The 27,544-nt window shown below is 37.7% G+C and overlaps 1 protein-coding gene across 1 annotated transcript in view; it reads right to left on the bottom strand.

The window, feature by feature from the left end:
• LOC126824038 (uncharacterized) overlaps window positions 1–27,544 on the bottom strand; it is a 183,324-nt gene that overhangs the window by 29,067 nt on the left and 126,713 nt on the right. The window contains exon 11 of the mRNA XM_050553188.2: window positions 6,583–6,732. Coding sequence (XP_050409145.1) covers window positions 6,583–6,732 — 150 coding nt within the window. The remainder of the gene's footprint in view (window positions 1–6,582; window positions 6,733–27,544) is intronic.

The raw sequence follows: 27,544 nt of genomic DNA, 5'->3' as shown, positions 1-27,544 counted from the left end.
GCATCATTAGTTTATCTTGTTATAGACATGTTTCTATTCTATATTTAGATCGAGGTTGTATATATGTATTATTACAGATAGAGACAGACAGACAGGGAGAGAGAGAGAGATATATGGGGTTTAATGTCCACTCGGCACAAAATGTTGTTTTGGGACTAATTACGTGGTTCAATTTGATTTCCTTGAAGACGAGCATAGGCCTATGGCACACAGTGTGCTATGAGGGAAATTTTGTCTGGACAGCAGCACTATTGCCTACTCTTATAGCGAATTCCAACTGCTAAGAGATCTTTTACGTGTGCGCCAATTTGTATACAGGGTCTCGGTATTTGTCAGGCCGTCCGTCCTGCACCACTGACAAGGGGAAATAACAGCTTTCATAGATGGCCACCAGTTACCAGAAATGTTTAATGCTACTTGACCTTATGGGTTTCCCTCGGGTCCTTTAGTTCCCCCCCCCCTCACCATTCCCATCACTACAGAATCCTTTATACAAGCGAATTATTGAAACAATTTTTTTCCTGAAATAACCTGGTCTGCATCAAGTGGACGTTAAGCTCTGTTTCTTTACCTCTTGTTACTGCTGTTAAATAGATTTTTAACTCTTGGTCCTCTGCTACAGCAGACGACAATTGTTTGAACAAAGGGAGATAACACAGTTTAACAATGTTCAGACACAGACAATAAATAAAAATGAAATGGATGGGGTTTAAAGTCCTATTTTTCTGAAATAGTCTCATATAACAACTTTTCCTCTTCAACGGAATTATCAGTAAGCAGGAATTCACCCTTGTATCTGTTATCACTCGTTACTTCAGTCAGTTATATAGAAGGATAACTCTTGTTTTCCATTTTTTTCGTCACTTACGTTTCTTCAAATCTTCGTTACGCATCTTTCGTAGCAATAATATCTGTGTTAAAATTATATTTGGAATGTGTTTAAACCAGTTCTATCGCATATGTGATAATGGCGGACACCAATATTGTGGTATAACATCCAAATTTTCAGCCTCGACTGCGCTAATGAAAACGAGCAAAAACCATGTAGTGTGCTATATGAGGGAAATTTAGCCCAGACAGCGGCGTTATGGCCTACTCTTATTTTGAACTCCAATTGTCAAGGGATTTTTTACATGTATGTGCATGTCAATGTGTAAACAGGACCTCAGGTTTTTTTTGTTCCATCCAAACAGCTATATATTGTCCCTTGCCAGACCCTCCTTCCTGCACCCCTGACATGGGGGGGGGGGGGATCATGCCGGGAAATCACAATGAACTGTCTCGGCCAACACCAGGATCGAACATGGGACCTCCTGCTTAACGGGCTAACATCTTACTCACTGAGCCACGATGGCTCCCAATCATCGGACAATTAACACTGTAACCCGGGTATCATTTAATCTTGTGTATCTAGCACTAATTTCTTTCACATTCGTTTAACATCAAATCTTTGTTTAAAAATTTGTAAAAATCATTTAATATCACCGCAAATCATCAGGGCCTTTATTCACGAAAACTTAAACTAAGATACAATCAAAATTTTAAGAAATACTGCAATTCGATTGGCTGACCAGTAAAATCAATTTGCATATATCCAATGAAGTTGCAGTATTTCTTAAAATTTTGGTTGTAACTTAGTTTAAGTTTTCGTGAATAAGGGCCCTGATTTCTAGTTGTGTCCAGCTTAAAATAAGTGTTTAATTTACAAGTATTTAATTTCCTGACTAGTGTTCAAAAGTTAATCATTATACATAAATAATGAATTAGGCTGTTTATTTTTTAACAGTAATCGAGAAATTAAATACTTGTAAACTGGATACTCATTATCAAAATTAAATGGTCAGCTTTAAACTGGACACAAGTAGAAATTAGATGATTTTTGGTGATTTTAAAAGATTTTTACGTATAATTAAACAAGGATTTGATATTGAATGAATGTGAAAGAAAATAGTGCTAAATACACAGGATTAAATGATACGTGGGTTATAGTGTAATGCCCCAGTAAACACAATAAAAAGATATGAACACTTATAAAACGCATAAACACATAATAATCTAACACAGGGTAACAATCAAATACACTTATTTTGTTGCATATTCTGTATATATTTGCCTACTATTCACATACCTGTATCATTTGCTTGATAAAGACGAGATTATCCTCGTCGAAACGTCGCTTAGTATTAAACTCAGTAATTGTGTATCCGTAAAATTTTACCTTATGTTAATATGTTCAATTACTAAATGCCAATCAAAGATGACACAATAATCTACTAATACAATAATTCTAAAATTTCTAGAGCTGGTTCTAGAGTTATCACTAATTATTTTACACAAGGGATTGCGGAACAGAAAAGATTTTGAGCTGGGATTAAAAGACGTTGTTTACATATGTGTTTTTATCTAATTAGCGTTTTGTTTATATTCTGTAATAAAATTCTACAGATTAATTATATAAGTAGGAGCTTGAGGCTGGTGCCAGAGGAACTGGTACCATGTAAATATGCCAGGAGATATTATCATATTTCACAGATATCGACCACTAATTGATCTGATTAAGGTAATAACTTGATATTATACACAGCCAGGAGATATTATTGTTATTATACAACTGTATCTAAATAGAGAGGGAGAGAGAGAGAGAGAGAGAGAGAGAGAGAGAGATGGGTTTAATGTCCACTTGACACAAACTAGGTCATTTCAGGACTAACATATGGTTTAATTTTATTAATAATTCGCTTGCACGTAGGGGTCTTTAGCAGTGGGAGAAAACCAGAGAGAGAGAGAGGGGGGGTTAATGTCCACTAGACATAAATTAAGTCATATGATTCAATTTCATTTCAATAATTCGCTTGCACGTATAGAGGTCTTAAGCAGCGAGAGGAAACCAGAGGACCCGGAGAAAACCCACGCGGTTGGACAGGCATACCTACTCCTTGTCACGTACAACCGGGGAATCGAAACTACGCCACAGTTGACTCAATGACAGACCTTATGATACACTGTGCACACGTTAACCATTGTATTGAAATTCAAAAAAGAGTAGGCATCACTATAACCTGGGTATAATTTAATCTTGTGTATCTAGCACTAATTTCTTTCACATTCGTTTAACATCAAATCTTGGTTTAAAAATTCATAAAAATCACCCAAAATCATCTAATTTGTACTGGTGTCCAGTTTAAAGCTGACTGGTTAATTTTGATAATGAGTGTCCAATTTATAAGTATTTAATTTCCTGACCACTGTTCGAAAAATAATCATTATACATCAATAATCAATTGGGCTGTTTACTTTTTAACAGTGGTCGAGAAATTAAATGCTAGTAAATTGGACACTCATTATCAAAATTGAATGGTCAGCTTTAAACTGGACACAAGTACAAATTAGATGATTTTTTGGTGATTTTAAATAATTTTTGCAAATCATTAAGCAAAGATTTGATATTGAATGAATGTGAAAGAAATTAGTGCTAAATACACAAGATTAAATGATTCCCAAATTATAGTGATGAAGGCCTCTGTGCAGGTATTAGAAGCTTTCTTGGATTCTGAACATTTTAATTCTAGAGATAGTCAATTCCATAAATATGGTGGCTGCCGAGAGAATGTTCGAACTAACATGTGGTCATTGTTGCATGTCTACGTGCAGGTCCAGGTGGTGCTAGAGGGAAGCCAGGGTATGGACCCTTGTACACCACAGAGGTTATTTTTTAGCATTCATAACAAACTTCAACTAACAAATCAAATGAAGAAATTTGTGATATGTTACACACAAAATGGCAGAAAAACACTATTGATGATTTCACAGAATAAAAAAAAATAAAGAGTTAGATAGGCTTACCATTTTTCCCATGGTCCCCACACTTCCCTTGACGGTCCTTGTTATGTATGCACTGTCATAATACATGAGAGTACAGTGTTCAAAGCAAAACCGAGACCACTCTTCTGATACACGTAGGTTACTTTCCCCGCTGGGTTAATATTTTACCACTTGCACTTCCCCAAATAGCCTGTAACTTAGTGCTTCTTAGACAATCCAAAACTGTAAGTTTCATGAGAATAGATGCTGTGCCTGCAGGAACTGGTATACGGACCAACCACAAGCAGAGCTATTTACATGTTACAGGCTATTTTGGGCAGATCAAGTGCTTCATGGACAACGCAAAACGGGAAGAATCAACGAGAATAGATGCAGTGGCCGCAAGAACTGGTATAAGAATCTACAACAAGGAGAGTTACTGATGGCTCAAGGCAGTTGAGAGAGAGAGAGAGAGAAATGGGGTTTAATGTCCACTTGACACAAACTAGGTCATTTCGGGACTAACATATGGTTTAATTTTATTTCAATAATTCGCTTGCGCATAGGGGTCTTTAGCAGTGGGAGGAAACCGGAGGACCCGGAGAAAACCCACGAGGTTGAACAGGCGACCCTACTCCTTGTCACGTACAACCGGGGGTTCGAAACCACGCCAGTTAACTCAATGACAGGCCTTATGATACAGCCGGCACGTGCTAACCATTCTGTCATCCACCCCCCTTTAGGCAGTTGAAAGAATATATATATATATATATACCTGCAGGAATTATATCATTTTTCTCTTATTTTCTTCTAAGAACCGGGGTAATCATTAAATATATGAACCGAGTGCTAAAGGGAATGAGGGGTTGGATGGCTGAATGGTTAGCAAATGCCCGCTGTATCATAAATTCTATCATTAAGTCAAGTAGCGTGGTTTCGATTCCCCGGTTGTACGTGACAAGGATCAGTAGGGTCGCCTGTCCAACCTCATGGGTTTTCTCCGGGTCCTCTGGTTTCCGCACACTGCTAAAGACCCCTATGTGCATGCGAATTATTGAAATAAAATTAAACCATATGTTGGTCCCGATTGTCAAGTGGAGTTAAACTCTCTATCTCTCTCTCTCTCTGCTAAAGGAATAATCTGCACATCACCATAGAAAAGAAGATCAGGTCTAAATATTAAGACCTCCTGCAGATTTCTCTATGGTTAAGGCACATGATTGTTGACGAGATGGTGAGCTAGGGTTAGGGTAAGGGCTAGATCTAGGGCTAGGATTAGAGTTAGCGCTAGCCCTGTTTACCTCTCGTGACTATGACGACAATCTGCAGGTGTCCTTAATATTTAGACCTGACCTAGAAAAGTATGTTAGTCTAAAAATCACAATAACAAAATGATTGACAAGATTTTCCTTTCTATCAATTATGATTGATGCAGGTTACATATGGCATTTCAAAGATCAGGACTAAAGTCATGAACTTCCAGTGTATGAAATTTATTGACTTGATAAGTAAAGACTAGCAGATACATTCTTAAATGTCACAAGAAGAAGTTTCCACAGTAATTAAAGGTCAGAACAGTTATCATTCTCCCAGAGGAAAAAGACGAGGAATATGTAGTGTTGTGCTGTGACACCATATGAAACAAACTCTGCCATTCCTCCACTAAAAGACCTGATTTCACCCTGTGACATTTCCAAGAAACAGAATAAAATTGATGAATGCATCGACGACACTTGGCAGATGTGTCATCAGTCAGTATTATTATTCACAATGTCCTTATTAGTTCCGGGATTTTTTTTTTTTAACATTGAAAAGTTTTTGATTTTTCATAGAAATAAAATAAAATCTGTGACATATAACATAATTTTGCCCGGGCAGTGGCACTATTGCCTACTCTTATATCGAATTCCAACTGCCAAGAGATCTTTTACGTGCATTCCAATGTATACACGGGACCTCAGTTTTTCATCTCATCCGAAGGAATAGACAGCTATTCTTGTCAGGCCCTCCGTCCTGCATCACTGACAAGGGGAAACCACCCTGGAATATCTGGATGAACTTTCTCGGCCAATGCAGGGATCGAACACCCGACCTCTAGGCTAGCGAGCAAGCGTCTTACCCACTTAGCCACGTGATCCCCCATTTCACACCTGGAGCAAGGGAAGATAACTAGAGAATTTTCTAGAGATGGTATTTTATAAAGTTTCGATTATGGAAGAAAAAGTGAAGCAGGACTTTGTGCTTACTTTAAGAATTTTCTAGGAACCAGGTCCAGGTCTGGAGCAAGGGAAGATAAATAGAGGACATCATTAAAGATTTCCTATATCCTGGTCGGTATAAAACTATCTGTTTAGCACCTAGAAATGGACACAAATGGGTCGCAACACAAATAATAATGTAAAACGAATGTATATAAAGTGATTTTACATTCAATCGTTCTGTTTTTATTGTAATTTCTAATCAATATGCAAAAGAAATGGAGTTTAACTTCCACTCCACACAAACTAGGTCATTTCGGAACTAACTTATGGTTTAATTTTATTTCAATAATTCACTTGCGCATAGGGGTCTTTATCGGAGGGAGGAAATCAGAGGACCCGGAGAAAACCCAGGAGGTTGGACAGGCAACCCTACTCCTTGTCAAGTACAATCGGGGATTCGAAACCACGCCAGTTGACTCAATGACAGGCCTTATGATATAGCTCGCACATGCTAACCATTCTCGGCCATCCAACCCCCCTACAACAACTAAAAGATATTCAATAAAAAACAGCAGCTCACCAGCCAGTTCTTCTTTTCTTCGCTTTTCATACTTTTAACAGCCTTTTTCCACATTCCCTTGATGGTGGCCGATGAAGGCTTCTCTTTCTTCTCATCTCCATCAACCTCTTCCTCCATTGTACCGTTTTGTTTTGGTGTCAACATATCAAGCTGAAAAATAATATGGTAAGAATGAACAGAAGAATATCGCTTAAACATACATTATGCAAGAGCTAAGTCTGTCTATTGCAGGTATTTCTTTAGGCCTGAAATGTTATCTAAATTATTAATTAGACATTAATTAACCTATCCAGACCACAATCAACTCTAGATGGCATCACTAGCCTGCAATCTTTAGTGGATTGTGAGCTGATTTACTGCATAACTTTCCTTCACGATTTAACAATTAAATGGATATTCAAGACTATGCTGTTTATCGTATTGACTTTAGTAATGATGATCAAGGCTAGGCAGAAATTTCAATCGCTTAGATCTTGGTTCATAGTAGATCAATTTGAATGAAATTTTCAGCAAATTGCCTTTACATTATCTAGTTTTTAACTATTATAGTGAGAACTGCCAACTCGTTATCGAATCTCCCATAATGTATCTTTAAGCGGTGGACACACTAGACGAATGATTCAACCGAATCAATCGGCGTCGAAATTTGCTGAATGATTCGCCCAAATCAAACATGTTTGATATATTCGCCTAGTGTGTCCGCTTCTCCGAAGCATTCGCCCGAATGTAGAATTCATTAGCCAATCACCACTCATCATCCAATCATATCTAAAAGTCAGGTGATTGTTTGAAGACATGGTCGCCGCCATGTTTATTCATGTGACATGAAAGGTAATGCAAAGGTGATCGGGCTAGGGTTCGTCTAGTGTGTTCACCCATTCAGCCAAATAAAATTCAGCGTCGATTGAATCGGCTAATGTGTCCATCACTTGAGCTTCTATCCATTTTACCGGGCAGGATTTCGGGGGGGGGGGGGAAGAGAAGGATGCTAATCCTTGGATTTAGAGGGAAACTTTAGAATATAGGGTCTGTGGTGTGGTTTCGATAAGCAATGACGCTAAGACTAAGACTGGTTTTTAAACTGTCTTTTGATTTGTTCATTGCTACGATCAAGGGTGGATAATTTGAATACATGAATACCCATGGATGAACCCAGGGTATATAGTGTAGATGAACGGAGTGAGACCACTGAGGATACTGAGGATGTGCCTGTATGTGACAAGGGGTGGTAGGGTCACCTGCCCAACCTTGTATCGGGTCCCCCAGTTTCCTTCCAGAGCTGAAGACTTCCACACAAAATGAATTATTGGAATGACTTAGTTTGTATCGAGTGGAGTTTAAACTCTCTCTTACTCCTGGCATCCCACTCTCTCTCTCCAGGGGGTCTTGGTGGCTAAGTGGGTAAGACGCTGGCTCGCTAGCCTGGAGGTCGGGTGTTCGATCCCTGCATTGGCCGAGAAATTTCATACAGTTTTCCGGCGTGGTTCCACCTTGTCAGTAATGCAGGACGGAGGGCTTGACAAAGGCAACTGTCTAGTCGTTTGGATGGTACGAAAAACCGAGGGTCCGTGTACACATTGGCATGCACATAAAAATCCCTTGACATTTGGAATTTGATATAAGAGTAGGCCGTAGTGCCACTGTCCGGGCAAAATTTCCCTCATAGCACACTGTATGGCGTATGCTCGTCTTCATTAGCCCAGTTCAGAGCAGAACAGTAGGAGGTTAAACCTCATTTCATTTCATTTTATTTCTCTCTCTCTCCTAGTTTGTGTCAAGTGGAGTTTAAAATCTCTCTGAATCCTGGCATCCCACCTCTCTCTCTCTCTCTCTCTCTCTCTCTCTCTCTCTCTCTCAAACCAGGCCAACAGATGAGATAAGAACAAGTTGATAACCTCCTCACTAATTACCTGTTTATCAATCTGTTTACGTCAATCATCACTATCTACTTGATATCACAACTAAAACCCTTTACATCACTCTGAGAAGAGTATCAATTGTCAAAACAACTTCTACTTATATACATATCTCTAAAGCATTGGTTAGTGCAAATAATTGTACTCAACTAAAGAGAGAGAGAGAGAGAGGGGGAGAGAGAGAGATGTGGTTTAACATCCACTAGACACAAACTAGGTCATTTTAGGACTAACATATGGTTTAATTTTATTTCAATAATTCGCTTGCGCGTAGGAGTCTTTAGCACTGGGAGGAAACCGGAGCACCCGGAGAAAACCCACGAGGTTGGACAGGCGACCCTCCTCTTTGTCACATACAACCGGGGAATCGAACGACTATAGACAACCAGCTGTACTCAACTAAAGAGTTTTTATCAAACCAAGAGGATATGAATTATCAAAAGAAGATCTAAATACAAGTATAGCATTACTTGGATCTACGAAATCAGTGCATATGTACTCAACAAAAAACTACTTCAGAAATAAAACAAATATACCATCCTATACTAAGGGTTCATCAAGTACTCAAATCCATTAGCAAAATGTAAAATTATAATAACTATTATTACATAATACTTTTAGTGCACTCTTTCGTATAACTTGTTCTGGGGCACTTTACAAAGTGACAATGTAATCATAAATAAACAACAAAATTATGGACATGTTAACGATTGTATACAGAGTCAGTTAAAAGCCTGATTAAATAAATGTGTTTTTCAGATGTTTTTTAAAAGAATATAGAGATATACATCTGAAACTAAATGGTAGATTATTTCGAAACAGGTGCTTGATAACTAAAAGAGCGTTGACTATAATCTTTAAGTGGGAAACACATTAATTAACAGAACACAATTTTTATGGGAAACAGTCACTAGTAGGGTGACCCACCATAAATAAATATCTCCAAATATCTTGACAATTACGCCACAATATTTATATATATGCCAAGCCTCAAATCAGTTTCACACAATTATAGTCACTAAATAAACGATCATGTTGTACTTAATAAGCTATGACCATTAATCATCTATAAATAATAGACTGAAAACTGGTTCCAAGTGTCGTCCATAACATCCAGACACTTTTGAGTAAAAGATAGGTTACGTGCCCTTGTTTTGAAATTAGTCTCGCTTAACCAGTCTATCGACCATTCTACATCTGATTGACAGGTCGGGATAATCAAGACTACTTTTTTTACGAAACATAACAGAAAGCTAGAACAAGAAATTGAATTAAGAAATAAGCACGTTAGCTAGCTCAACAATTGTTTTAAGAAGCTTGTAAAAGAAAAATGAAACTACTGCTAGTATCATGTTCCTGTCTAACCCGAGTGTTTCAGAGATATTATTTGTACTAAACCAAAAGATGCCGCTCTTAACGGTACAGTTAATGATAAGCGATTTAAAAAATGAAACGAACATAATTTCTAAATCTGCTGTAATAACCAAGAAGCTTAATTTTACTGCTATTCAAAACTGTCAACAATAAATTTTTTACGGCTGTAATAGTTGATAGATTTATAGAGAATTGCATGTGCCATGGCTATTTATAGCATCATACTGTCAGAGAGTTGGTCTTGACACAGCGAATGTGCACGCTTCAGTGGTAGTCTCGAACTATCAGCAGTGGGCTGTATTTCTGTAGAGTGCATGGGTCACCCTATCACTAGTTTTATACTAAAACCTGATGTACTATAACATGTTTTCACCCAATGGCTCCCTTTGAAGGTGTGCGTGAGTTAGTGGTATTTTACGTCCGCTTCCACTGAGGTGATACCTTTGAAGGTATTCATAATTAGTTTATATCATCCTTTGTCTGGACTGTTTAATTAGGAAGTCTATTATCTTGTTTTGTTTGTTGTTCAATCTGTTACTTCTTATTGTTATTGTAATTTAATCTCTGTAAATGGCTTCGTCATGCAACTCTTATATATTCAACTCAAGTTTATCAAATGTGGGGGGGGGGAATGGCCTAGTCATCTAGAGTGCCGGGCTTCAGCCTCAAGCTGTCCGGTCACCTCTGGCTTGCAGCTGTGGTTTCGATCTCTGGTGTGAGCGTATGTGACTTGGAGATAGGGATGCCTTCTCAACCTCATGGGTTTTCTCTGGGTACCCCGGTTTCCTCCCACATGCGCTAAGATAATAATAAAAAAAAAGATTTGTCTGCAATGTCACTTTCGGTGGAAGCGGACGTTAAACACTAAGAATAACAATAGCGATAAGAAACAATTGTCGAAATGTCGTGCTTTTTGAATAAAAACCAGTTCATAAGAGACTAGTTGAACAGTTTTGTGCTTTAAAAGTAGTTTATCTGATGTACATAATGTTTGGCCAGCTGTAGTACCAGGTGAGTGGGCTACCTAAATGGGAATCAATATAGGAAAACATTTCAAGATCCCAACCTTTGCAAAATGATTACATACAATTGTGTAGTGGTATCTGATGTTCCAAAAAGAGTGAGCATACTCCACCTCATTCATGACACCTATCAATATGTAAAGAATGTATTTCAGTGTTTTGCGGAACCTCTCTGGCTTGATACTGAAGATTTGGTAAGGTCGGAGCAAGCAGGTGTTTGCTCTTGCACAAAATTCTTAGAAGTGCAAAATTTAAAAAAAGAGAGAGAGAGAATTTATAGTCCATTTGACAAAACCTAGGTCATTTTGGGACTAACATATGGTTCAATTTGATTTCAATAATACACTTGCGCGTAGGGGTCTTTAGCAGTGGGAGGAAACCAACAAGGTTGGACAGACGACCCTACTCTTTGTCACGTATGACTGGGTAATCGAAACCATGCCATATGACTCAATGACAGACCTTATGATACAGTACGCACATGCTAACCATTCGGCTATCCAACCCCCAAATATTTAAAAAGAAATGAAATGAAATGAAATGGGGTTTAACGTCCTACTATATTTTTAAAAAAATCAAAAAACATAATGGTGATAACAAATAAATATAAAAACAGCTGTAAGCCCCCAAGTGAAACTATATATCTTCGATTTTTATTTAATGATTTATGAAAATAAAGAAATGGAAATACAAACCGAATGGGCGCTGGGAACTCACACTAAACCACAGACTGACATATTATATGGAATCGGATATCTCAGTACAGACATGGCTTAACCACAGACAGGCTTTATAAACATTTACAATACAATACACCGTAAATAATAAATATATTTACAACTGCGATATAGATATCAATATATTTTAATCACAGCTGTGGAAATATCTACTCAGTTCAATTAAAGTGACTATCATAATTTTAAACAAAATGAAATGGGGTTTAATGTCCTCCTGTTCTGCTCCTATACTGGGCTATTGAAGACGGGCATATGACATACAGTGTACTATGAGGGAATTTTTGCCCAGGCAGCAGCACTTTGGCATACTCTTGTATCGAAATCCAACTCCTAAGGGATCTTTTACGTGCACGTCCATGTATACACAGGGCCTCGTTTTTTGTCACATCTGAACGACTAGACAGCTGTACTTATCAGGCCCTCCGTCCTACACCAAAGAAAAGGGGAAACCATGCCTGAAAATCCTGATGAACTTTCTTGGCCAATGCAGGGATCAAACACGCGCCTTCCAGACTAGCGAGCCAGTGTCTTACCCACTAAGCCACCGTGGCGCCATAATTGCGAACAATTAATCTGATCGTCAGTTGCATTTTTTGGACAGGTAATCCACGAGTTTGGACAGGCAATCCTACTCCTTGTCACATTCAAGTTGGGAATCGAAACCATGCCACGTGACTCAATGACAAACCTTATGATTTAACGTGCATGCGTTAATCATTCTGCCACCCGACTGTCCTACAATTCATATAAGTTTAAATTTCAACAGATCATGTAAAGTAGATGCAAATCAATGGGGGATTATCACTGTAACCCAGGTATCATTTAATCTTGTGTATCTAGCACTAATTTCTTTCACATTCGTTTAATATAAAATTAGATGATTTTGGGTGAGTTTTATGAATTTTTAAACAAAGATTAGATATTGAACGAATGTGAAAGAAATTAGTGCTAAATACACAAGATTAAATGATACGAGAGAGAGATAGAGAGAGAGAGAGAAGAGAGAGAGATAGAGAGAGAGAGAAATGGGGTTTAACGTACACTCGACACAAAGTAGGTCATTTTGGGACTAACATATGGTTTAATTTTATTTACATAATTCGCTTGCGCGTAGGGGTTTTTAGCAGTGGGAGGAAACCGGAGGACCCGGAGAAAACCCACGAGGCTGGACAGGCGACCCCTCCTTGTCACGTACAACCAGGGATTCGAAACCACGCCAGTCGACTCAATGACAGACTTTATGATACAGCGCGCACACGCTAACCATTCAGCCATCCAACCTCCCGATTAAATGATACCCGGATTACAGAAATCTCAACCAACCCCTGGCACCTTCTGATCAGTGAACCTGTACCACTCACTGGGCCACACCTGAACATCGATACAATGAGGGCATTAAGTTCTATTGTTCTCATTAAATTCATTGGGGTTTTTTTTGTTGTAAAAAGAAAGAAAGAAATGATGATTTATGACACATCAGCAACAACTGGGTCTTTACAATAGTGTCTCAATTATAAATGATGCAAAAACAAATATATGAGAACAGCCAATCTTTAGGGACATTGCACTAATTAGCAAGTAAAATGAAAAATCAATGTTCACTGCAATGTGTTTTGTTTATAGGTTCGATATGAAAATAAAACACAAACTTTGCCTGCAGCTAGTTTAAAGTTTCACTGTGCCTATGCAGGTTGTGATATGATAGGTAGTCATGGACACTTGACATGCTTTGAGAGTATGTTCACAGATGAAGAACTTATCGCCCCAACAGAACCACTGAGCTGCACATGCGACACGCATTAGCGCCATACACGTGGGAGGGGTTCATTGTCAAATTTGACACTTCAAGGAAGGGTTGATGAAAACTGCCGCGTGCTGGTTTATCTATCCGTCTTTGCATTCCTATCGGTTCTTGCATAAGATTTACTGTTAAGCATATCATTGCTTTCGTGTGTTACGTTTAATTTGATCGGGAGACGTGTTCGTCGACGTCAACGTCAACCGACAAGACTTCAAGAATTGGCCGTGGCACTGCAAGATGAGTGGGTCAGATTGCCCCAATTCGTGATTGGGCGGTTGATTAGGAGCATGCCACGACGAACTGCTGAATGTCTGAGGATTGGTGGAGCAATTACTCATTATTAAGAGAAAAATCAAAAACGTCCATTTTCACTTTTGACGGTGTATCTCTTAGCGAGTGAAATGGGGCCATCAGATAAGCCACCCATATGAACTGTTTATGTTCATGTGTAGGCAATTGGCCTGTTATTTACATACACTGGTTACCTCTAATAAAAACACCAGTGCATTTCCGCAGTTTTGTATTGTTTCTGAGTATCCCCTACTTTTTTTGAAGAGTATATAACGAAAAAACCTAGGGTTTGGTACACTCTAGAGACCAATGTCAAAAATATGCCAAATACCCAAATATGGCAATAATCTAATTGGAACAACATGCAATTTTGGGATGAAGTGCAATAGTCTGGATAATCAGACAATCGTACTCATTGTCCCTTACAAGTTTTGGGTTGAACCTTGAATCTCTGTTTAAAACACACCTGAACAAATCCCCCCTTGTCTAATACACCTGGGGTTGGGTGGCATTGAGTCAAATGGTGTGGTTTCAATTCCCTGTCTGTATGTGACAAGGAGTAGGGTCGCCTGTCTAATCTTGTGGGTTTTATCTGGGTCCGCCGGTTTCCTCCCACTGCTAAAGACTTCTATGCGCAAGCAAATTAATGATAATGAAATTGAACAATATAAATCTATATTTCAAGTTTCGTCAAAATCAGATCAGAATTGCGACCTGTTGAGTGTATACAAACAAATTGTGTACAGTTGGACGGAAGCGGGCGATGACAATATACGTTCACATGAAAATGTCGGTGTATAAAAAGCAATATGACATAGTACTACCGCAATATTAAAAAGTTCTGTGGAATATAGTATGCCTACCTCCGCAATCTTTAAAATATACAATCAAAATTAAAACATTCTGTAAAATATACACTGTAACCCAGACATCGTTTAATCTTGTGTATCTAGCACTAATTTCTTTCACATCCGTTTAATATCAAATCTTTGTTTAAAAATTCGTAAAAATCGTTTAAAATCAACAAAAATCATCTAATTTGTACTTGTGTCCAGTTTAAAGCTGACTGATTAATTTTGATAATGAGTGTCCAATTTACAAGTATTTAATTTCCTGATCACTGTTCAAAAATTAATCATTATACAGCATTAATCAATTGGGTTGTTTATTTTTTAACAATTTAAACGATTTATGGTGATTTTAAACAGTTTTTACAAATTTTTAAACAAAGATTGGATATTAAACGAATGTGAAAGAAATTAGTGCTAGATACACAAGATTAAACGATACCTGGGTTACAGTGATAGTAGGTCTACCTCCGCAATCTTTAAAATATATAATCAAAATTAAAAGGTTCTGTGGAATATAGTAGGTCTACCTCTGTACCTCAGCGATCTTTAAAATATATAACCAATATCAAAAAGTCTACCTCCGCAATCTTTAAAATATATAATCAAAATTAAAAAGTTCTGTGGAATATAGTAGGTCTACCTCAGCGATCTTTAAAAAATTCTGCGGAATATAGTAGGTCTACCTCCACAATCTTTAAAATATATAACCAATGTCAAAAATTTACATGGAAAATATAATCAATATTAAAATGTTCTGTGGAATATAGTAGGTCTACCTCCTCAATCATTAAAATAATATCTAAAAGTTCTGTGAAATATAGTAGGTCTACCTCTGTAAAATATATAACCAATATCAAAAAGTCTACCTCCGCAATCTTTAAATATATAATCAAAATTAAAAAGTTCTGTGGAATATAGTAGGTCTACCTCAGCGATCTTTAAAATATATAACCAATATTAAGAAGTAATATTAAGTGTAAATTAGAAACATATGACAAGGTATTGATTGAAACAGTTTTTATTATATCATGTTTATAGATTTAAAATGAACTCAGTGACAGGAGGAAATTTGAATCATTTTAAACTTACCATTATTAAAACTGAACAGGTGGAATTTTAACATACAGAAAATTTATGGTTATTTAAACTGAACAGGTGAAATTTTAGCATATAGAAAATTTATGATTATTTAAACTGAACGGGTGGAATATTAGCATATTTAGAAAACTTACAATAATTTTAATAATCATGATTTGGATGTTTAACTCTGGCGACGTTTCGACTTTTTTTATTCAAAAAAAATCCACAGATTATTTATCAGATCATTTAAATAAAGTATAAAATATCTATTGATATTGTACTAGCGTATCACAGCATTTAAAAAATATCACTCCTACACTGTTATATACGCTGACAAACCCTAGGTGTATATTAAACATACGTTGTATATGTTTAAAACATTTAAATAAAGTAAAATACCAAAAGATATTGTACTAGCGTATGCCAGCGTTTGAAAAATATCGCTCATATGGTAGGCGTACCTTCGGCATAGGTTGTATACATTTAGAGAGAGAGAGAGAGAAATGGGGTTTAATGTCCACTTGACACAATCTAGGTCATTTTGAGACTAACACATAGGGGTCTTTAGCAGTGGGAGGAATCCAGAGAAACCAGAGAACATGGAGAAAACCCACGAGGATGGACAGGTGACCCTACTCCTTGTCACGTACAACTGGGGAATCAAAACCACGCCAGTTGACTCAATGACAGACCTTATAATACAACGCATACATGCTAACCATTCGGCCATCCAACCCCGCCATACGTTGTATACGTTTCAAACATAAAATGAAATAACATCATGTAAATAAAGAATAAAACTGATAAAAATGTCTCTATAAAAGTTTACAAAGTAGATAAAGCAGGCAATAAATATAAAAAAAATAATTGAATATAAAGAAGTATTCAAAAGTTGATAAAGTGTGACACGTGCAAATATAATAAACGGAAATTAATTCTATAAAAAAGAGCTACTTAATATTTTTTTTTCTTTTTTCAACAAATATATTTTGATTATCAACAATTTCTGGTAAAGCAATAAAGCTAAAGAAGCGATATGTTTCACAATAAATCCACTTCCCCTCGTTTTAATTTATCATAATAATCCCAACCTCCACCACACCCCTGTTATCTCATGCTGGGTGATTGAATCCTGGCACTAAACCATGTAAATTATCACAGCTGGGAGGTTTTCCGCTAGGTAAAGAAGACATAATAATATAATGTTATTTAGTGAAGGTACTGATAGCAGCTTTCACTTACACGCTCCAAACTATAAATATTATTATTCTAACAATCTGATTAAAATACAGATCTATAGTTGTACTGGGAGGTCACGTCAGAGGTCATATGAGTGGCTTTTGACCCTATGACATCAGACATATTGATCAATCAATCAGCATTGACTTTTTTAGGGGTTTACCCACAGTTTCTTGCAGAGCACGCCAAGATTTCATTGGTTAATTCCTCACATCAACTAGAACGCCTATATATAGCAACTCTTCCAGATTCTAGTGTTGTGAAGACAAGTAAAACTAAATTTTAAACTATATATAAAAAAACAAAATGATATAGTGTTTTAATCAGATGTTCTTTTTTTATTTCAGAAACTAATTTGATATTTTTTGAATGGCGAATTTGATATGATAGATAGCGATTATATATTTTTTTTGTAAACAATATTTTATTTAATTCATGAAGTTGTTGCCAGTAGATATTTAGAAATACAACTTTTTCTTTCTATTTCTTTTTTATTGCTGCCAATGTCTACCAAAAGTTCTGTGTGCCACACGTTGAGAATTTGATTGGCTAATCCCTCACATCACGCGCTTGTAATGAAGACAAGTAAAACTGACTAATCCGATTGCGGAGTCACATTGGCTAAGTGGGTAAGATGCTGGTTTGCTAGCCTCAAGGTTTCCTGTTCGATCCCCTGCATTGGCCGAGAAAGTTCACAAGGATTTTCTGACGTGGTTTCCCCTTGTCAGTGGTGCAAGAAGGAGGGCCTGACAAGGACAGCTGTCTAGTCATTTGGATGGGGTGAAAAACTGAGGTCCCATGTATACATTGCCATGCATGTTAAAGATCTCTTGGCAGTTAAAATTTGATATAAGAGTAGGCCAAAGTGCCTCTGCCCAGGCAAAATTTCCCTGATAGTGTATGGCGTATGCCCTCCTTCATTAGTCCAGTTGGAGCAGTACAGTATGATGTTCATGTACTAATTGTAATGTACTTTATGTAAAACTGACTAATCCGATTGCTGATCTTGCCAAGTTTTACAGAAGGTTAAGAAACCAACATGTATAGAAAGCGGAGTCACATTGGCTAAGTGGGTAAGATGCTGGTTTGCTAGCCTCAAGGTTTCCTGTTCGATCCCCTGCATTGGCCGAGAAAGTTCACAAGGATTTTCTGACGTGGTTTCCCCTTGTCAGTGGTGCAAGAAGGAGGGCCTGACAAGGACAGCTGTCTAGTCATTTGGATGGGGCAAAAAACTGAGGTCCCATGTATACATTGCCATGCATGTTAAAGATCTCTTGGCAGTTAAAATATGATATAAGAGTAGGCCAAAGTGCCTCTGCCCAGACAAAATTTCCCTCATAGTGTATGGCGTATGCCCTCCTTCATTAGTCCAGTTGGAGCAGTACAGTATGATGTTCATGTACTAATTGTAATGTACTTTATGTTTAGCATCCTACAAATAGCCTTGCATAACGTTTAGAAGTGAACGTAGCAAGCTTTCCGATTAAATTTAAGGAAAATGTAATTAAATGGGGTTTAACATCCTACTTTTGTGCATTTCAATACCAAATGGCCAAGAGATCTTTTACAAGTTGCCAATGGTTTCTCAACATGGCTTCAGATTTGACATTTAGAATCCTGATTTATTACCCAATGGCATCAAATGTGTTCTATGACAAGACTCCATACAAACTCAATAACTTGATCATTTTTTCTGGCAGTCACAAAGGAATAATTATTTATCCTACACACAGATGCCAAAATATTTTATCAATGGCATGACGTACCTAGCTATTTCAATAATTTGCCTGCCTAAAATTGCTGTATCTAAATCGGAAATCATATGAAATGGGGTTCCCTACATTTCGACACCAACCCATCTAAATCGGAAATCATATGAAATGGGGTTCCCTACGTTTCGACACCAACCCACCTAATGGGAAATTTGGCCCAGACAGCAGCGTTGTCCACCTATTCACTAAATTTGAAACGCCAAGGGTTCTTTAACGTGGATTCCACATGATTACTGTGTGAAAAATCATGCCCCAAGTTCAAAAAGCATTCTCAGACTTAAGTTTTACTCAATTTACTCAATTTTCAATCACTGTGATCCAGAAACATAAAACATTGCACTTGGTTTCTTATTGATGTATTTGATACATTAAAACAACAAATGTTTTATAAAAGGCTATATTTTAGCAGAAAATAAGGTGAACAATTTTGAGTAAATTCTTAACTTAAGTCTGAGAATGCTTTGTGAACTCGGGGTATGGACGATTGTTAGGATTATTTTTTGTGAACTCGGGGTATGGACGATTGTTAGGAGTATTTTTTGTGAACTCGGGGTATGGACAATTGTTAGGAGTATTTTTTGTGAACTCGGGGTATGGACAATTGTTAGGAGTATTTTTTGTGAACTCGGGGTATGGACAATTGTTAGGAGTATTTTTTGTGAACTCGGGGTATGGACAATTGTTAGGAGTATTTTTTGTGAACTCGGGGTATGGACGATTGTTAGGAGTATTTTTTTGTGAACTCAGGGTATGGACGATTGTTAGGAGTATTTTCAGATTATCAAGTTCTCAAGTTTTGGGATAGAAAATTTCCGTTGAATATGAACATGTTTGTGCTATTTTTAGTATGTGCTGTGTCAGTGTCAATATCAATCTGTAATTAGTTTTGTCAAGTGTCAAGTCTAAATACTATTCAGAAGAACAATAGAGTTAACGATGTTATGACTTCAACTTGAAGACGAGTTAATCACCTACTTACTTCGGGAATTAGACTTTCTACTCACAGTGTATATTCATGAGGCCTGTCATTGAGTCAACTGGCGTGGTTTCGAATCCCCCGGTTGTACGTGACAAGGAGTAGGGTCGCCTGTCCAGCCCCGTCCCACACAACCTACAAGGAGAAACCGTGCCGTAAAAACCCAAAGAACTTTCTCAGCCAACACCGTTGTTGGAACCTGAGACAACCAGGCTAGCACTTAGCCACTGTGTCTCCACATAAGTGGGAGGTCACCCCCATATACTGGATTAAAAAACTAGACAAACGACCCTACTTTTTGTCACATGCAAGCTTGGGATTGAAACCACGCCACTTTACTCAATCACATACCTTAAGATCTGAAGCGCTAGAGTTGTGGACAGCAGACTGACTGATGGATGGATTGAAGATGCATCAGCAACCTCCAACAAATACTGAAAGGTGTTTCTTTCTGATAATACCATCCCTTCATGGATTTGAAATCCTTTCAAAAGGACTATCTTTTATTGTGTACTAGTCGATATTTGAATTGTATACCTTGAATAGTGTTATTTTGTCATTAAACTCGTTGAAAGGGCAGAGTTAAACATTCCTAAATGCATTTATTATTGCCAATAATTCGGTTATACACCGACATTGATAAATATCCACAATGAAACATTGATCGACATGCTGACGTATTGTTCAGAAAGAAATAAATACTCTTTATACTATACATTATTTGTTACACCATAAAACTCAACAACAATGTTTGTAATAAATTCTGCTGATTATAGATTATATCGGATGACTGAAGCTGTATCATTTTATTCTCTGTCTTCCTATTCAAGTTACCAATTAGATCCTGTTTTTTTTTTTATTTTATACAGATGCCATATCTATTATCTATATGTTCGAATCTCTCTAGAATTACACAGTAAGTTTCCAGCCAGCTTCCTCAAGTTGCAGGCATGAATAGCTGATTCTAATCACAGATAGAAGAGAGAGAGAAAGAAAGAGAGAGAGAGAGAGACAGAGAGAGAGAAATGGGGTTTAACTCCACTCAATACAAACTAGGTCATTTCAGAACTAACATATGGTTAATTGTATTTCAATAATTTGCTTGCATATAAGGGTCTTTAGCAGTGGGAGGAAACCAGAGGACCGGGGAAAGCCCACAAGGTTGGACAGACGACCCTACTCCTTGTCACATACAATCGGGGAATTGAAACCACGCCAGTTTAATCAAAGACAGACCTTTTGATGCAACGTGCACGCACTAACCACTCGGCCATCCAACACCCCATCACAAACAAGAGAAAGAGCAAGAGATGGGATTAACTTCCACTCATCACAAACTAGGTGATTTTGGGACAATTTTACTTCAATAATTCCCTTGCGCCTAGACCTCTATAGCAGTGGGAGGAAAAAGGACGATCCGGAGAAAACCCACATGGTTGGGCAAGTGCTCTACTTATAGTCCTGTACAAGTTTTGGATTGAGCCCACGCCACCAGCTCAATGATGAATCTTATGATCTAGACCACTCGTCTGGTTTCCCCTTTGAGGGTCTAGCAACGAAAAGTGTCTAGTCCATTGGATGGTTTTAAAAATTGAAGGTCAGCACATTAAAGACCTGACAGTTGAAATCAAATTATAAATTGACTGAATGGTAAAATTTTCGCTCATAGCTTTATTTCCCTTGTTGGATCAGTTGTGCAGGATGGAGAACCTAGCAAGGGACGTGTAGACGTTTGAGAGGGCCGAAAAATCGAGGTCCATGTACGTAAAAGATCCCTTGACAGTTGAAATTAGATATAAGAGTAGGCCATAGTGCTACTGTCCAGGCAAAAATTTCATTAGCCAAGTCGGAGCTGAACAGTAGGATATTTCATTTTATATCCTTTATAGAAGTAGAATGGAAGGCCTGACAACTAAAAGTATCTAGCTGTAATTGGAGGGTACGAACAACTGAAGTCCCATATATAACAATGGCAGCATGCACGTTAAAGATCCCTTGACAGTTGGAAATCGTTATATAACATACAACCACAAATAATATTTGATCAATATAGTAAACTTTACCTTAAATATTACACAATATCATCATCATCATCTTGAGCAAAACTTTTATAAAGAATCTAATATCATCCAGACTAATTCAAATTTTTCAAAAGAAATAGTGAAAACCGAATTCACTCAATGCACACAATATAATCCTATTATTGAAAGGATGAGAAAAACACAGTGTCTACTAAAACATCAATATTCCAAGAAAGCATGAAAATGGCAATGAATTCAACACGAAGAAAACATAAACTGCTCTGTTAGAATCCATGTACAATCTACATCTTAATTTCATTGACAAACTGTTTGGTTTTTTTTCTTTTTTCTATATTTTTTTTTTTGTCGTTGTTGGTAATGTCTGGTAGTCTGCCAATTTGTTTCCTGTCAATAATTGCCAATTATTGTATTAATTACGGTAATTATCGTGTCCCCGACATTTAAAATATTCAATGGAATAAAAGGCCAGCCAATATTAGTGTTTACATGTTTAAAGCTTTGACTGGTCGTTAGAAGGAAATTGGATTAGACATTTTATTCAGTACAACTAGGTCAAGTTGGGACTAAATGAGTCCCCCAAAAAATGTTACACGGTCAAGGAATAAAAATGAAACATGGGATTCGACATGTATTGCACGAACATGTAAAAAAAAAAAGTTAGAAAATTGTCGAAAAATGTACTTTTGGGGAGGGATTTGCTCCACTGTTCGGGAGGGGTTTGCTCCACTTTTGGGAGGGGTTTTCTGCACTTTTGGGAAGGGGTTTGCTCCACTTTTTCAGCCTTTGGTTGAAAGTAATTTTTGATGTTATTTTCAAAGAGCGGGGTTGACCCCTGTTCTCTGCTCCTAACTACATCACTAGTTGAAAGTAATGTTTGATGTTATTTTCTCTGCTCCTAGCTACTTCACATGTGGAAAGTAACGTTTGATATTACTTTCATCAAGTGGCTATAATCATTACTATGCATGACGTCCATAATCTGTAGTTAATGCTAATAAAATATTCTGCTAACGTTTCTATCAAAACAAAATCTTCAAGCATAGTAAGGTCACTTCACCTATAACAAGGTCATATATAAGAGTTTAGTACACATAAATCTTTAGTGGTATTTACAGTAATTATATTAGCATATCACATGAATGATTAGTTATTTATTAATAGTAATTACATTAGCATATCACATGTACGTAGATTATAATAGCTACGAGTCCAGCATGTCAGAACTAAAAATAGATGACTATAGTTGATCAATCCACACATGTTCCTATCTTCAGTCATAAGTTCAAACTCGGTTCAATCATTTTTACTATCATTTACACTTTATTTTATGGTACAGCCACGTATTTTATGGTACAGCCATGGATTTTATGGTACAGCCACGTATTTTATGGTACAGCCATGTATTTTATGGTACAGCCACATATTTTATGGTACAGCCATGTATTTTATGGTACAGCCATGTATGTTATGGTACAGCCATGTATTTTATGGTACAGCGACGTATCTTACGGTACAGCTACGTGAGCTTCTTATATAGATTCTATAAATAGTGGATTATCAGCAGACAACCAAAATCGTGAAGAACAGAGGATCAAATGCAGAAATAAACTTTGAACTTACATTAAGAGAGAGAGAGAGAAATGGGGTTTAACAAACTAAGTCATTTTGGGACTAACATATGGTCCAATTTTATTTCAATAATTTGCTTGTGCGTAGGGGTCTTTAGCAGTAGGTGGAAACCGGATGACCTAAAGAAAACAAACGAGGTTGGACAGACGACCCTACTCCTTGTCACTTACAACCGGAGAATGGAAACCACACCAGTTGACTCAATGACAGACCTTATGATGCAGCGTGCACACGCTAACCATTTGGACATCCAACCTCTCTACATACATTAAGGCTATGATAATCAAATCAAACTGTTTAAGGAAGTGTCTAACTATTCTGCATGCACTTAAAAGACCCACAAAGAAAAGTAAGCAGAAGCGACTCTGTACAAGCAAAGGATGCCTTATATATTATGTCTGTCTTTGTTAAACTCGATTACAATTTATTATATCAGTTCGATCTAGTCAAGGGGATCACGTGGCTAAGTGGGTATCACGCTGGCTCGCTAGCCTGGAGGTCGGGTGTTCAATCCCTGCATTGGCCGAGAAAATTCATCCAGATTTCCCTGCGTGGTTCCCCCTTGTCAGTGATGCAGGATGGAGGGCCTGACAAGGACAGCTGTCTAGTCCTTCGGATGATATAAGAGTAGGGGATAGTGCCGTTGCCCGGGCAAAATTTCCCTCATAGCACACTGTATGGCGTATGCCCGTCTTCATTAGCCCAGTATAGAAGCAGAACAGCAGGACGTTAAACCCTGTTTCATTTCATTTCATTTCTTTCTTTCTAGTGAACAAATTACTAATGGGAATATTTCACAGTTCATTCATCCAGTGTCTAATATAGCCAATACAATACATCAACTAATAATGAGGTTCAGAAACCAACCAATATAAACAAACTCACCCCAAGACAAACAGACGTGATACTAGGTGTTCTCTCCTCGCTGTCACACAACAACTACCTAATGGAACTATTTCACAGTCCTGCCACCAGTCACCCAACATCAACTTGTGAGGTCCAAAAGTGGTATCGGATGTTCTAGAATTATGTCTATCCTCGCTGTAACATCAACCAATGGAACTATTTCACTGTCCAGCCACCAGTCACCCAAAATCAATTAGTGAGATTCAGAAGAGGTACCGGATGTTCTAGGATTATGTATACCCTCGCTGTATTACAACTAATTGAACTATTTCACAGTCTAGTCACCCAACATCAACTAGTGAGGTTCAAAAGTGGTACCAGATATTCTAGAATTATGTATACCCTCGCTACAACACAACAACTAATGGAACTATTTCACAGTCCAGTCACCCAACATCAACTAGTGATATTCTGAAATGGTACCGGATGTTCTAGGATTAAGTATATCCTCGCTGTAACACTACAACGTACTAGTGTAAATATTTCACTGTCCAGCTACCAGTCACCTAACATCAACTAGTGAGGTCCAAAAGTGGTATCGGATGTTCTAGGATTGAATATATCCTCGCTGTAACACAACAACTAATGGAACTATTTCCACTGTAAAGCCACCCTTGTGACTGACATCAACTAGTGAGGTACATAAGTGGTACTGGATGTTCTAGGATTATGTATACCCTTGCTGTAACACAACAACTAATGGAACTATTTCCACAGTCCAGTTACCCTTGTGACTAACATCAACTAGTGATGTTCTGAAGTGGTACCGGATGTTCTAGGATTGGATTGAATATATCCTTGCTGTAACACGACAGTCCAGTCACATCACATCAACTAGTGAGGTTTAGAAGTGGTAGCAGATGTTCCTGGATTGAATATATCCTCGCTGTAACACAACAATGTAGGCCTACTAATGGAACTATTTCCACAGTCCAGTCACCCCTGTGAGGTTCAGAAGCCAACTGTTTGAATGTATTGTGTGTTTGGTGTTTTTATTGTATGTCTGGGGTTTTGAGAAGAAAGAGAAGTAGATACAGGTAGCAGCACCATCTGTTGATGTCATCACAACAGGTTACGTGACCAACTAATGACTATACCATACCTTACAATCATACTCCATCACTTCTACTGGGGTAAACAAATCTCTATCAATGATGGGAGGGGCAACATATTTTACATCAATATTTTTAACAATCAATTACAGAGAGAGAGAGAGAGAGAGAGAGAGAGAGAGAGAGAGGTTTTAACGTCCACTCGACACAAACTAGGTAATTTCAGGACTTACATATGGTTCAATTTTATTTCAATAATTCGCTTGCGCGTAGGGTTTTTTACCAGTGGGATAAAACCGGATGACCTGGAAAAACCCCACAAGATTGGACAGGTAACCCTCCTCCTTGTCACATAAAATCGAAACCACATCAGTTCACTCAATGACAGACCTTATTATACAGCGCACATGCACTATACAATTCGGCCATCCAACCCCGGATCAATTACTGAAAAATCTTACTACAGCAAAATAAAACATAGATTCCTTTATATCAATTACTTCTGTCTAAAGCTAAAAAAATTTGGCTGGGAGAAATATTACTTAATTCTGTGAGAGAGTTGCGGAATCCCTGTGAACCATATCGTCCACATTGGGTTCCAGTTGTGAGTGCCAGTTGGATGGTGAGTGTTGCGCTGACCGAGAAAGTTCCTCAGGAATTCCCAGTCTAATTTCCCCTTGTCAGGGGTGGAGGATGGAGCGCCTAGCAAGAAAAAACATCTAGCTGTTTGGATGGGGCAAAAACATAGGTCCTGAATGTTAAAGATCAACCACATTTGGAAATCAAAATGAGAGTAGGTATATCGTCGCCGTCTGGGAAAAAATTCACTCATAGCTCACTACTGCAAGGCAATTGCTTGTCCTTACTAGCTCAGTCGGTGCAGAAAAATAGGATGTTAAAAAAAACATAATTCATGATGTTTGTTACTTTCATCCTTTCAAGTTACTCGCCACCAAGAAAACTAAAACTAATTTTAGACTTTATGCTTGAATAATAATAGCTCATTGGTTACGCACATCCACAGAAAATAGATTCTTACACAAACAAAAAACACATAAGATAATCTTTTTTTCACAACTTATGTATTAACAACATAAATGGTTTACGTTCTACTCATCTGACAGACGCAAATCTTTTAGAACAGAACCACTTTATGTTTTGTCAGAAGCTGATGAAAATCTCTGATAATACACACCAAGCTATGATTATACTTTTCAAGCTAATATTAAAGGTAAAGATCCATTATTCAAGAGCAAGAGTTAATTCTGCCTATTGAGAGAGAGAGAGAGAGAGAGAGAGAGAGAGTTTAACATCTACTCACACAAACTAGGTCATTTTTGGGACTACCATATGGTTTAATTTTATTTCAATACTTTGCTTGCGTGTAGGGGTCTTTAGCAGTGGAAGGAAACCGGAGGACCCGGAGAAAATCCACAAGGTTGAACAGGTGACCCTACTCCTTGTCACGTACAACCGGAAATCAAAACAACGCCAGTTGACTCGATGACAGACTCTATGATACAGCACACACGCACATGCGCTAACCATTCGCCCTGTTATATAAATTAGTAATAAGACATTACTTAACGTATCCAGACCATAATCAACTCTCGATGTCATCACTAGCCTGCAATATTTACGGGATTGGAATCTGACCAGCTCAACGCTCATTGATTTAATCAAAAAATGGATAATGAAGACTATGTTTTTATCATACCAACCTAAGTAATGATGATTAAGGCTAGGCCTAAAATTCAATTGCTAAATTCTCGGTTCATTGTGGATCAATTTGAATGAAATTTTCAGCAAATTCCCTTTACATTATCTAGTTTTTAACTATTATAGTGAGAACTGCCAGCTCTTTATCTAATCACCCATAATGTATCTTTAAACATTTATTCACATGACAAACCTATAATCAACTCTCTAGACCTACAGATGGCTGAGATATTGAGTGAATTAGATAATGTCTGCCATATCTTTAAAGAACATTAAAATGAAGAGAGAGAGAGAGAGAGAAATGGGGTTTAACGTCCACTCGACACAAACTGGGTCATTCCGGGACTAACACATGGTTCAATTTTATTTCCATAATTCGCTTGCGCGTAGGGGTCTTTAGCAGTGGGAGGCAACCAGAGGACCGGGAGAAAACCCACGAGATTGGACAGGCGACCCTACCACATGTCACGTACAACTGGGGAATCAAAACCCCGCCAGTTGATTCAATGACAGACCGTATGATACAGCGTGCGCATGTGCTAACCATTCGGCCAT

The sequence above is a fragment of the Patella vulgata genome, chromosome 6 (assembly GCF_932274485.2).
Source record: "Patella vulgata chromosome 6, xgPatVulg1.2, whole genome shotgun sequence".
Lineage (NCBI taxonomy): Eukaryota > Metazoa > Mollusca > Gastropoda > Patellidae > Patella > Patella vulgata.
This window is presented reverse-complemented; position numbering and strand designations above follow the sequence as displayed.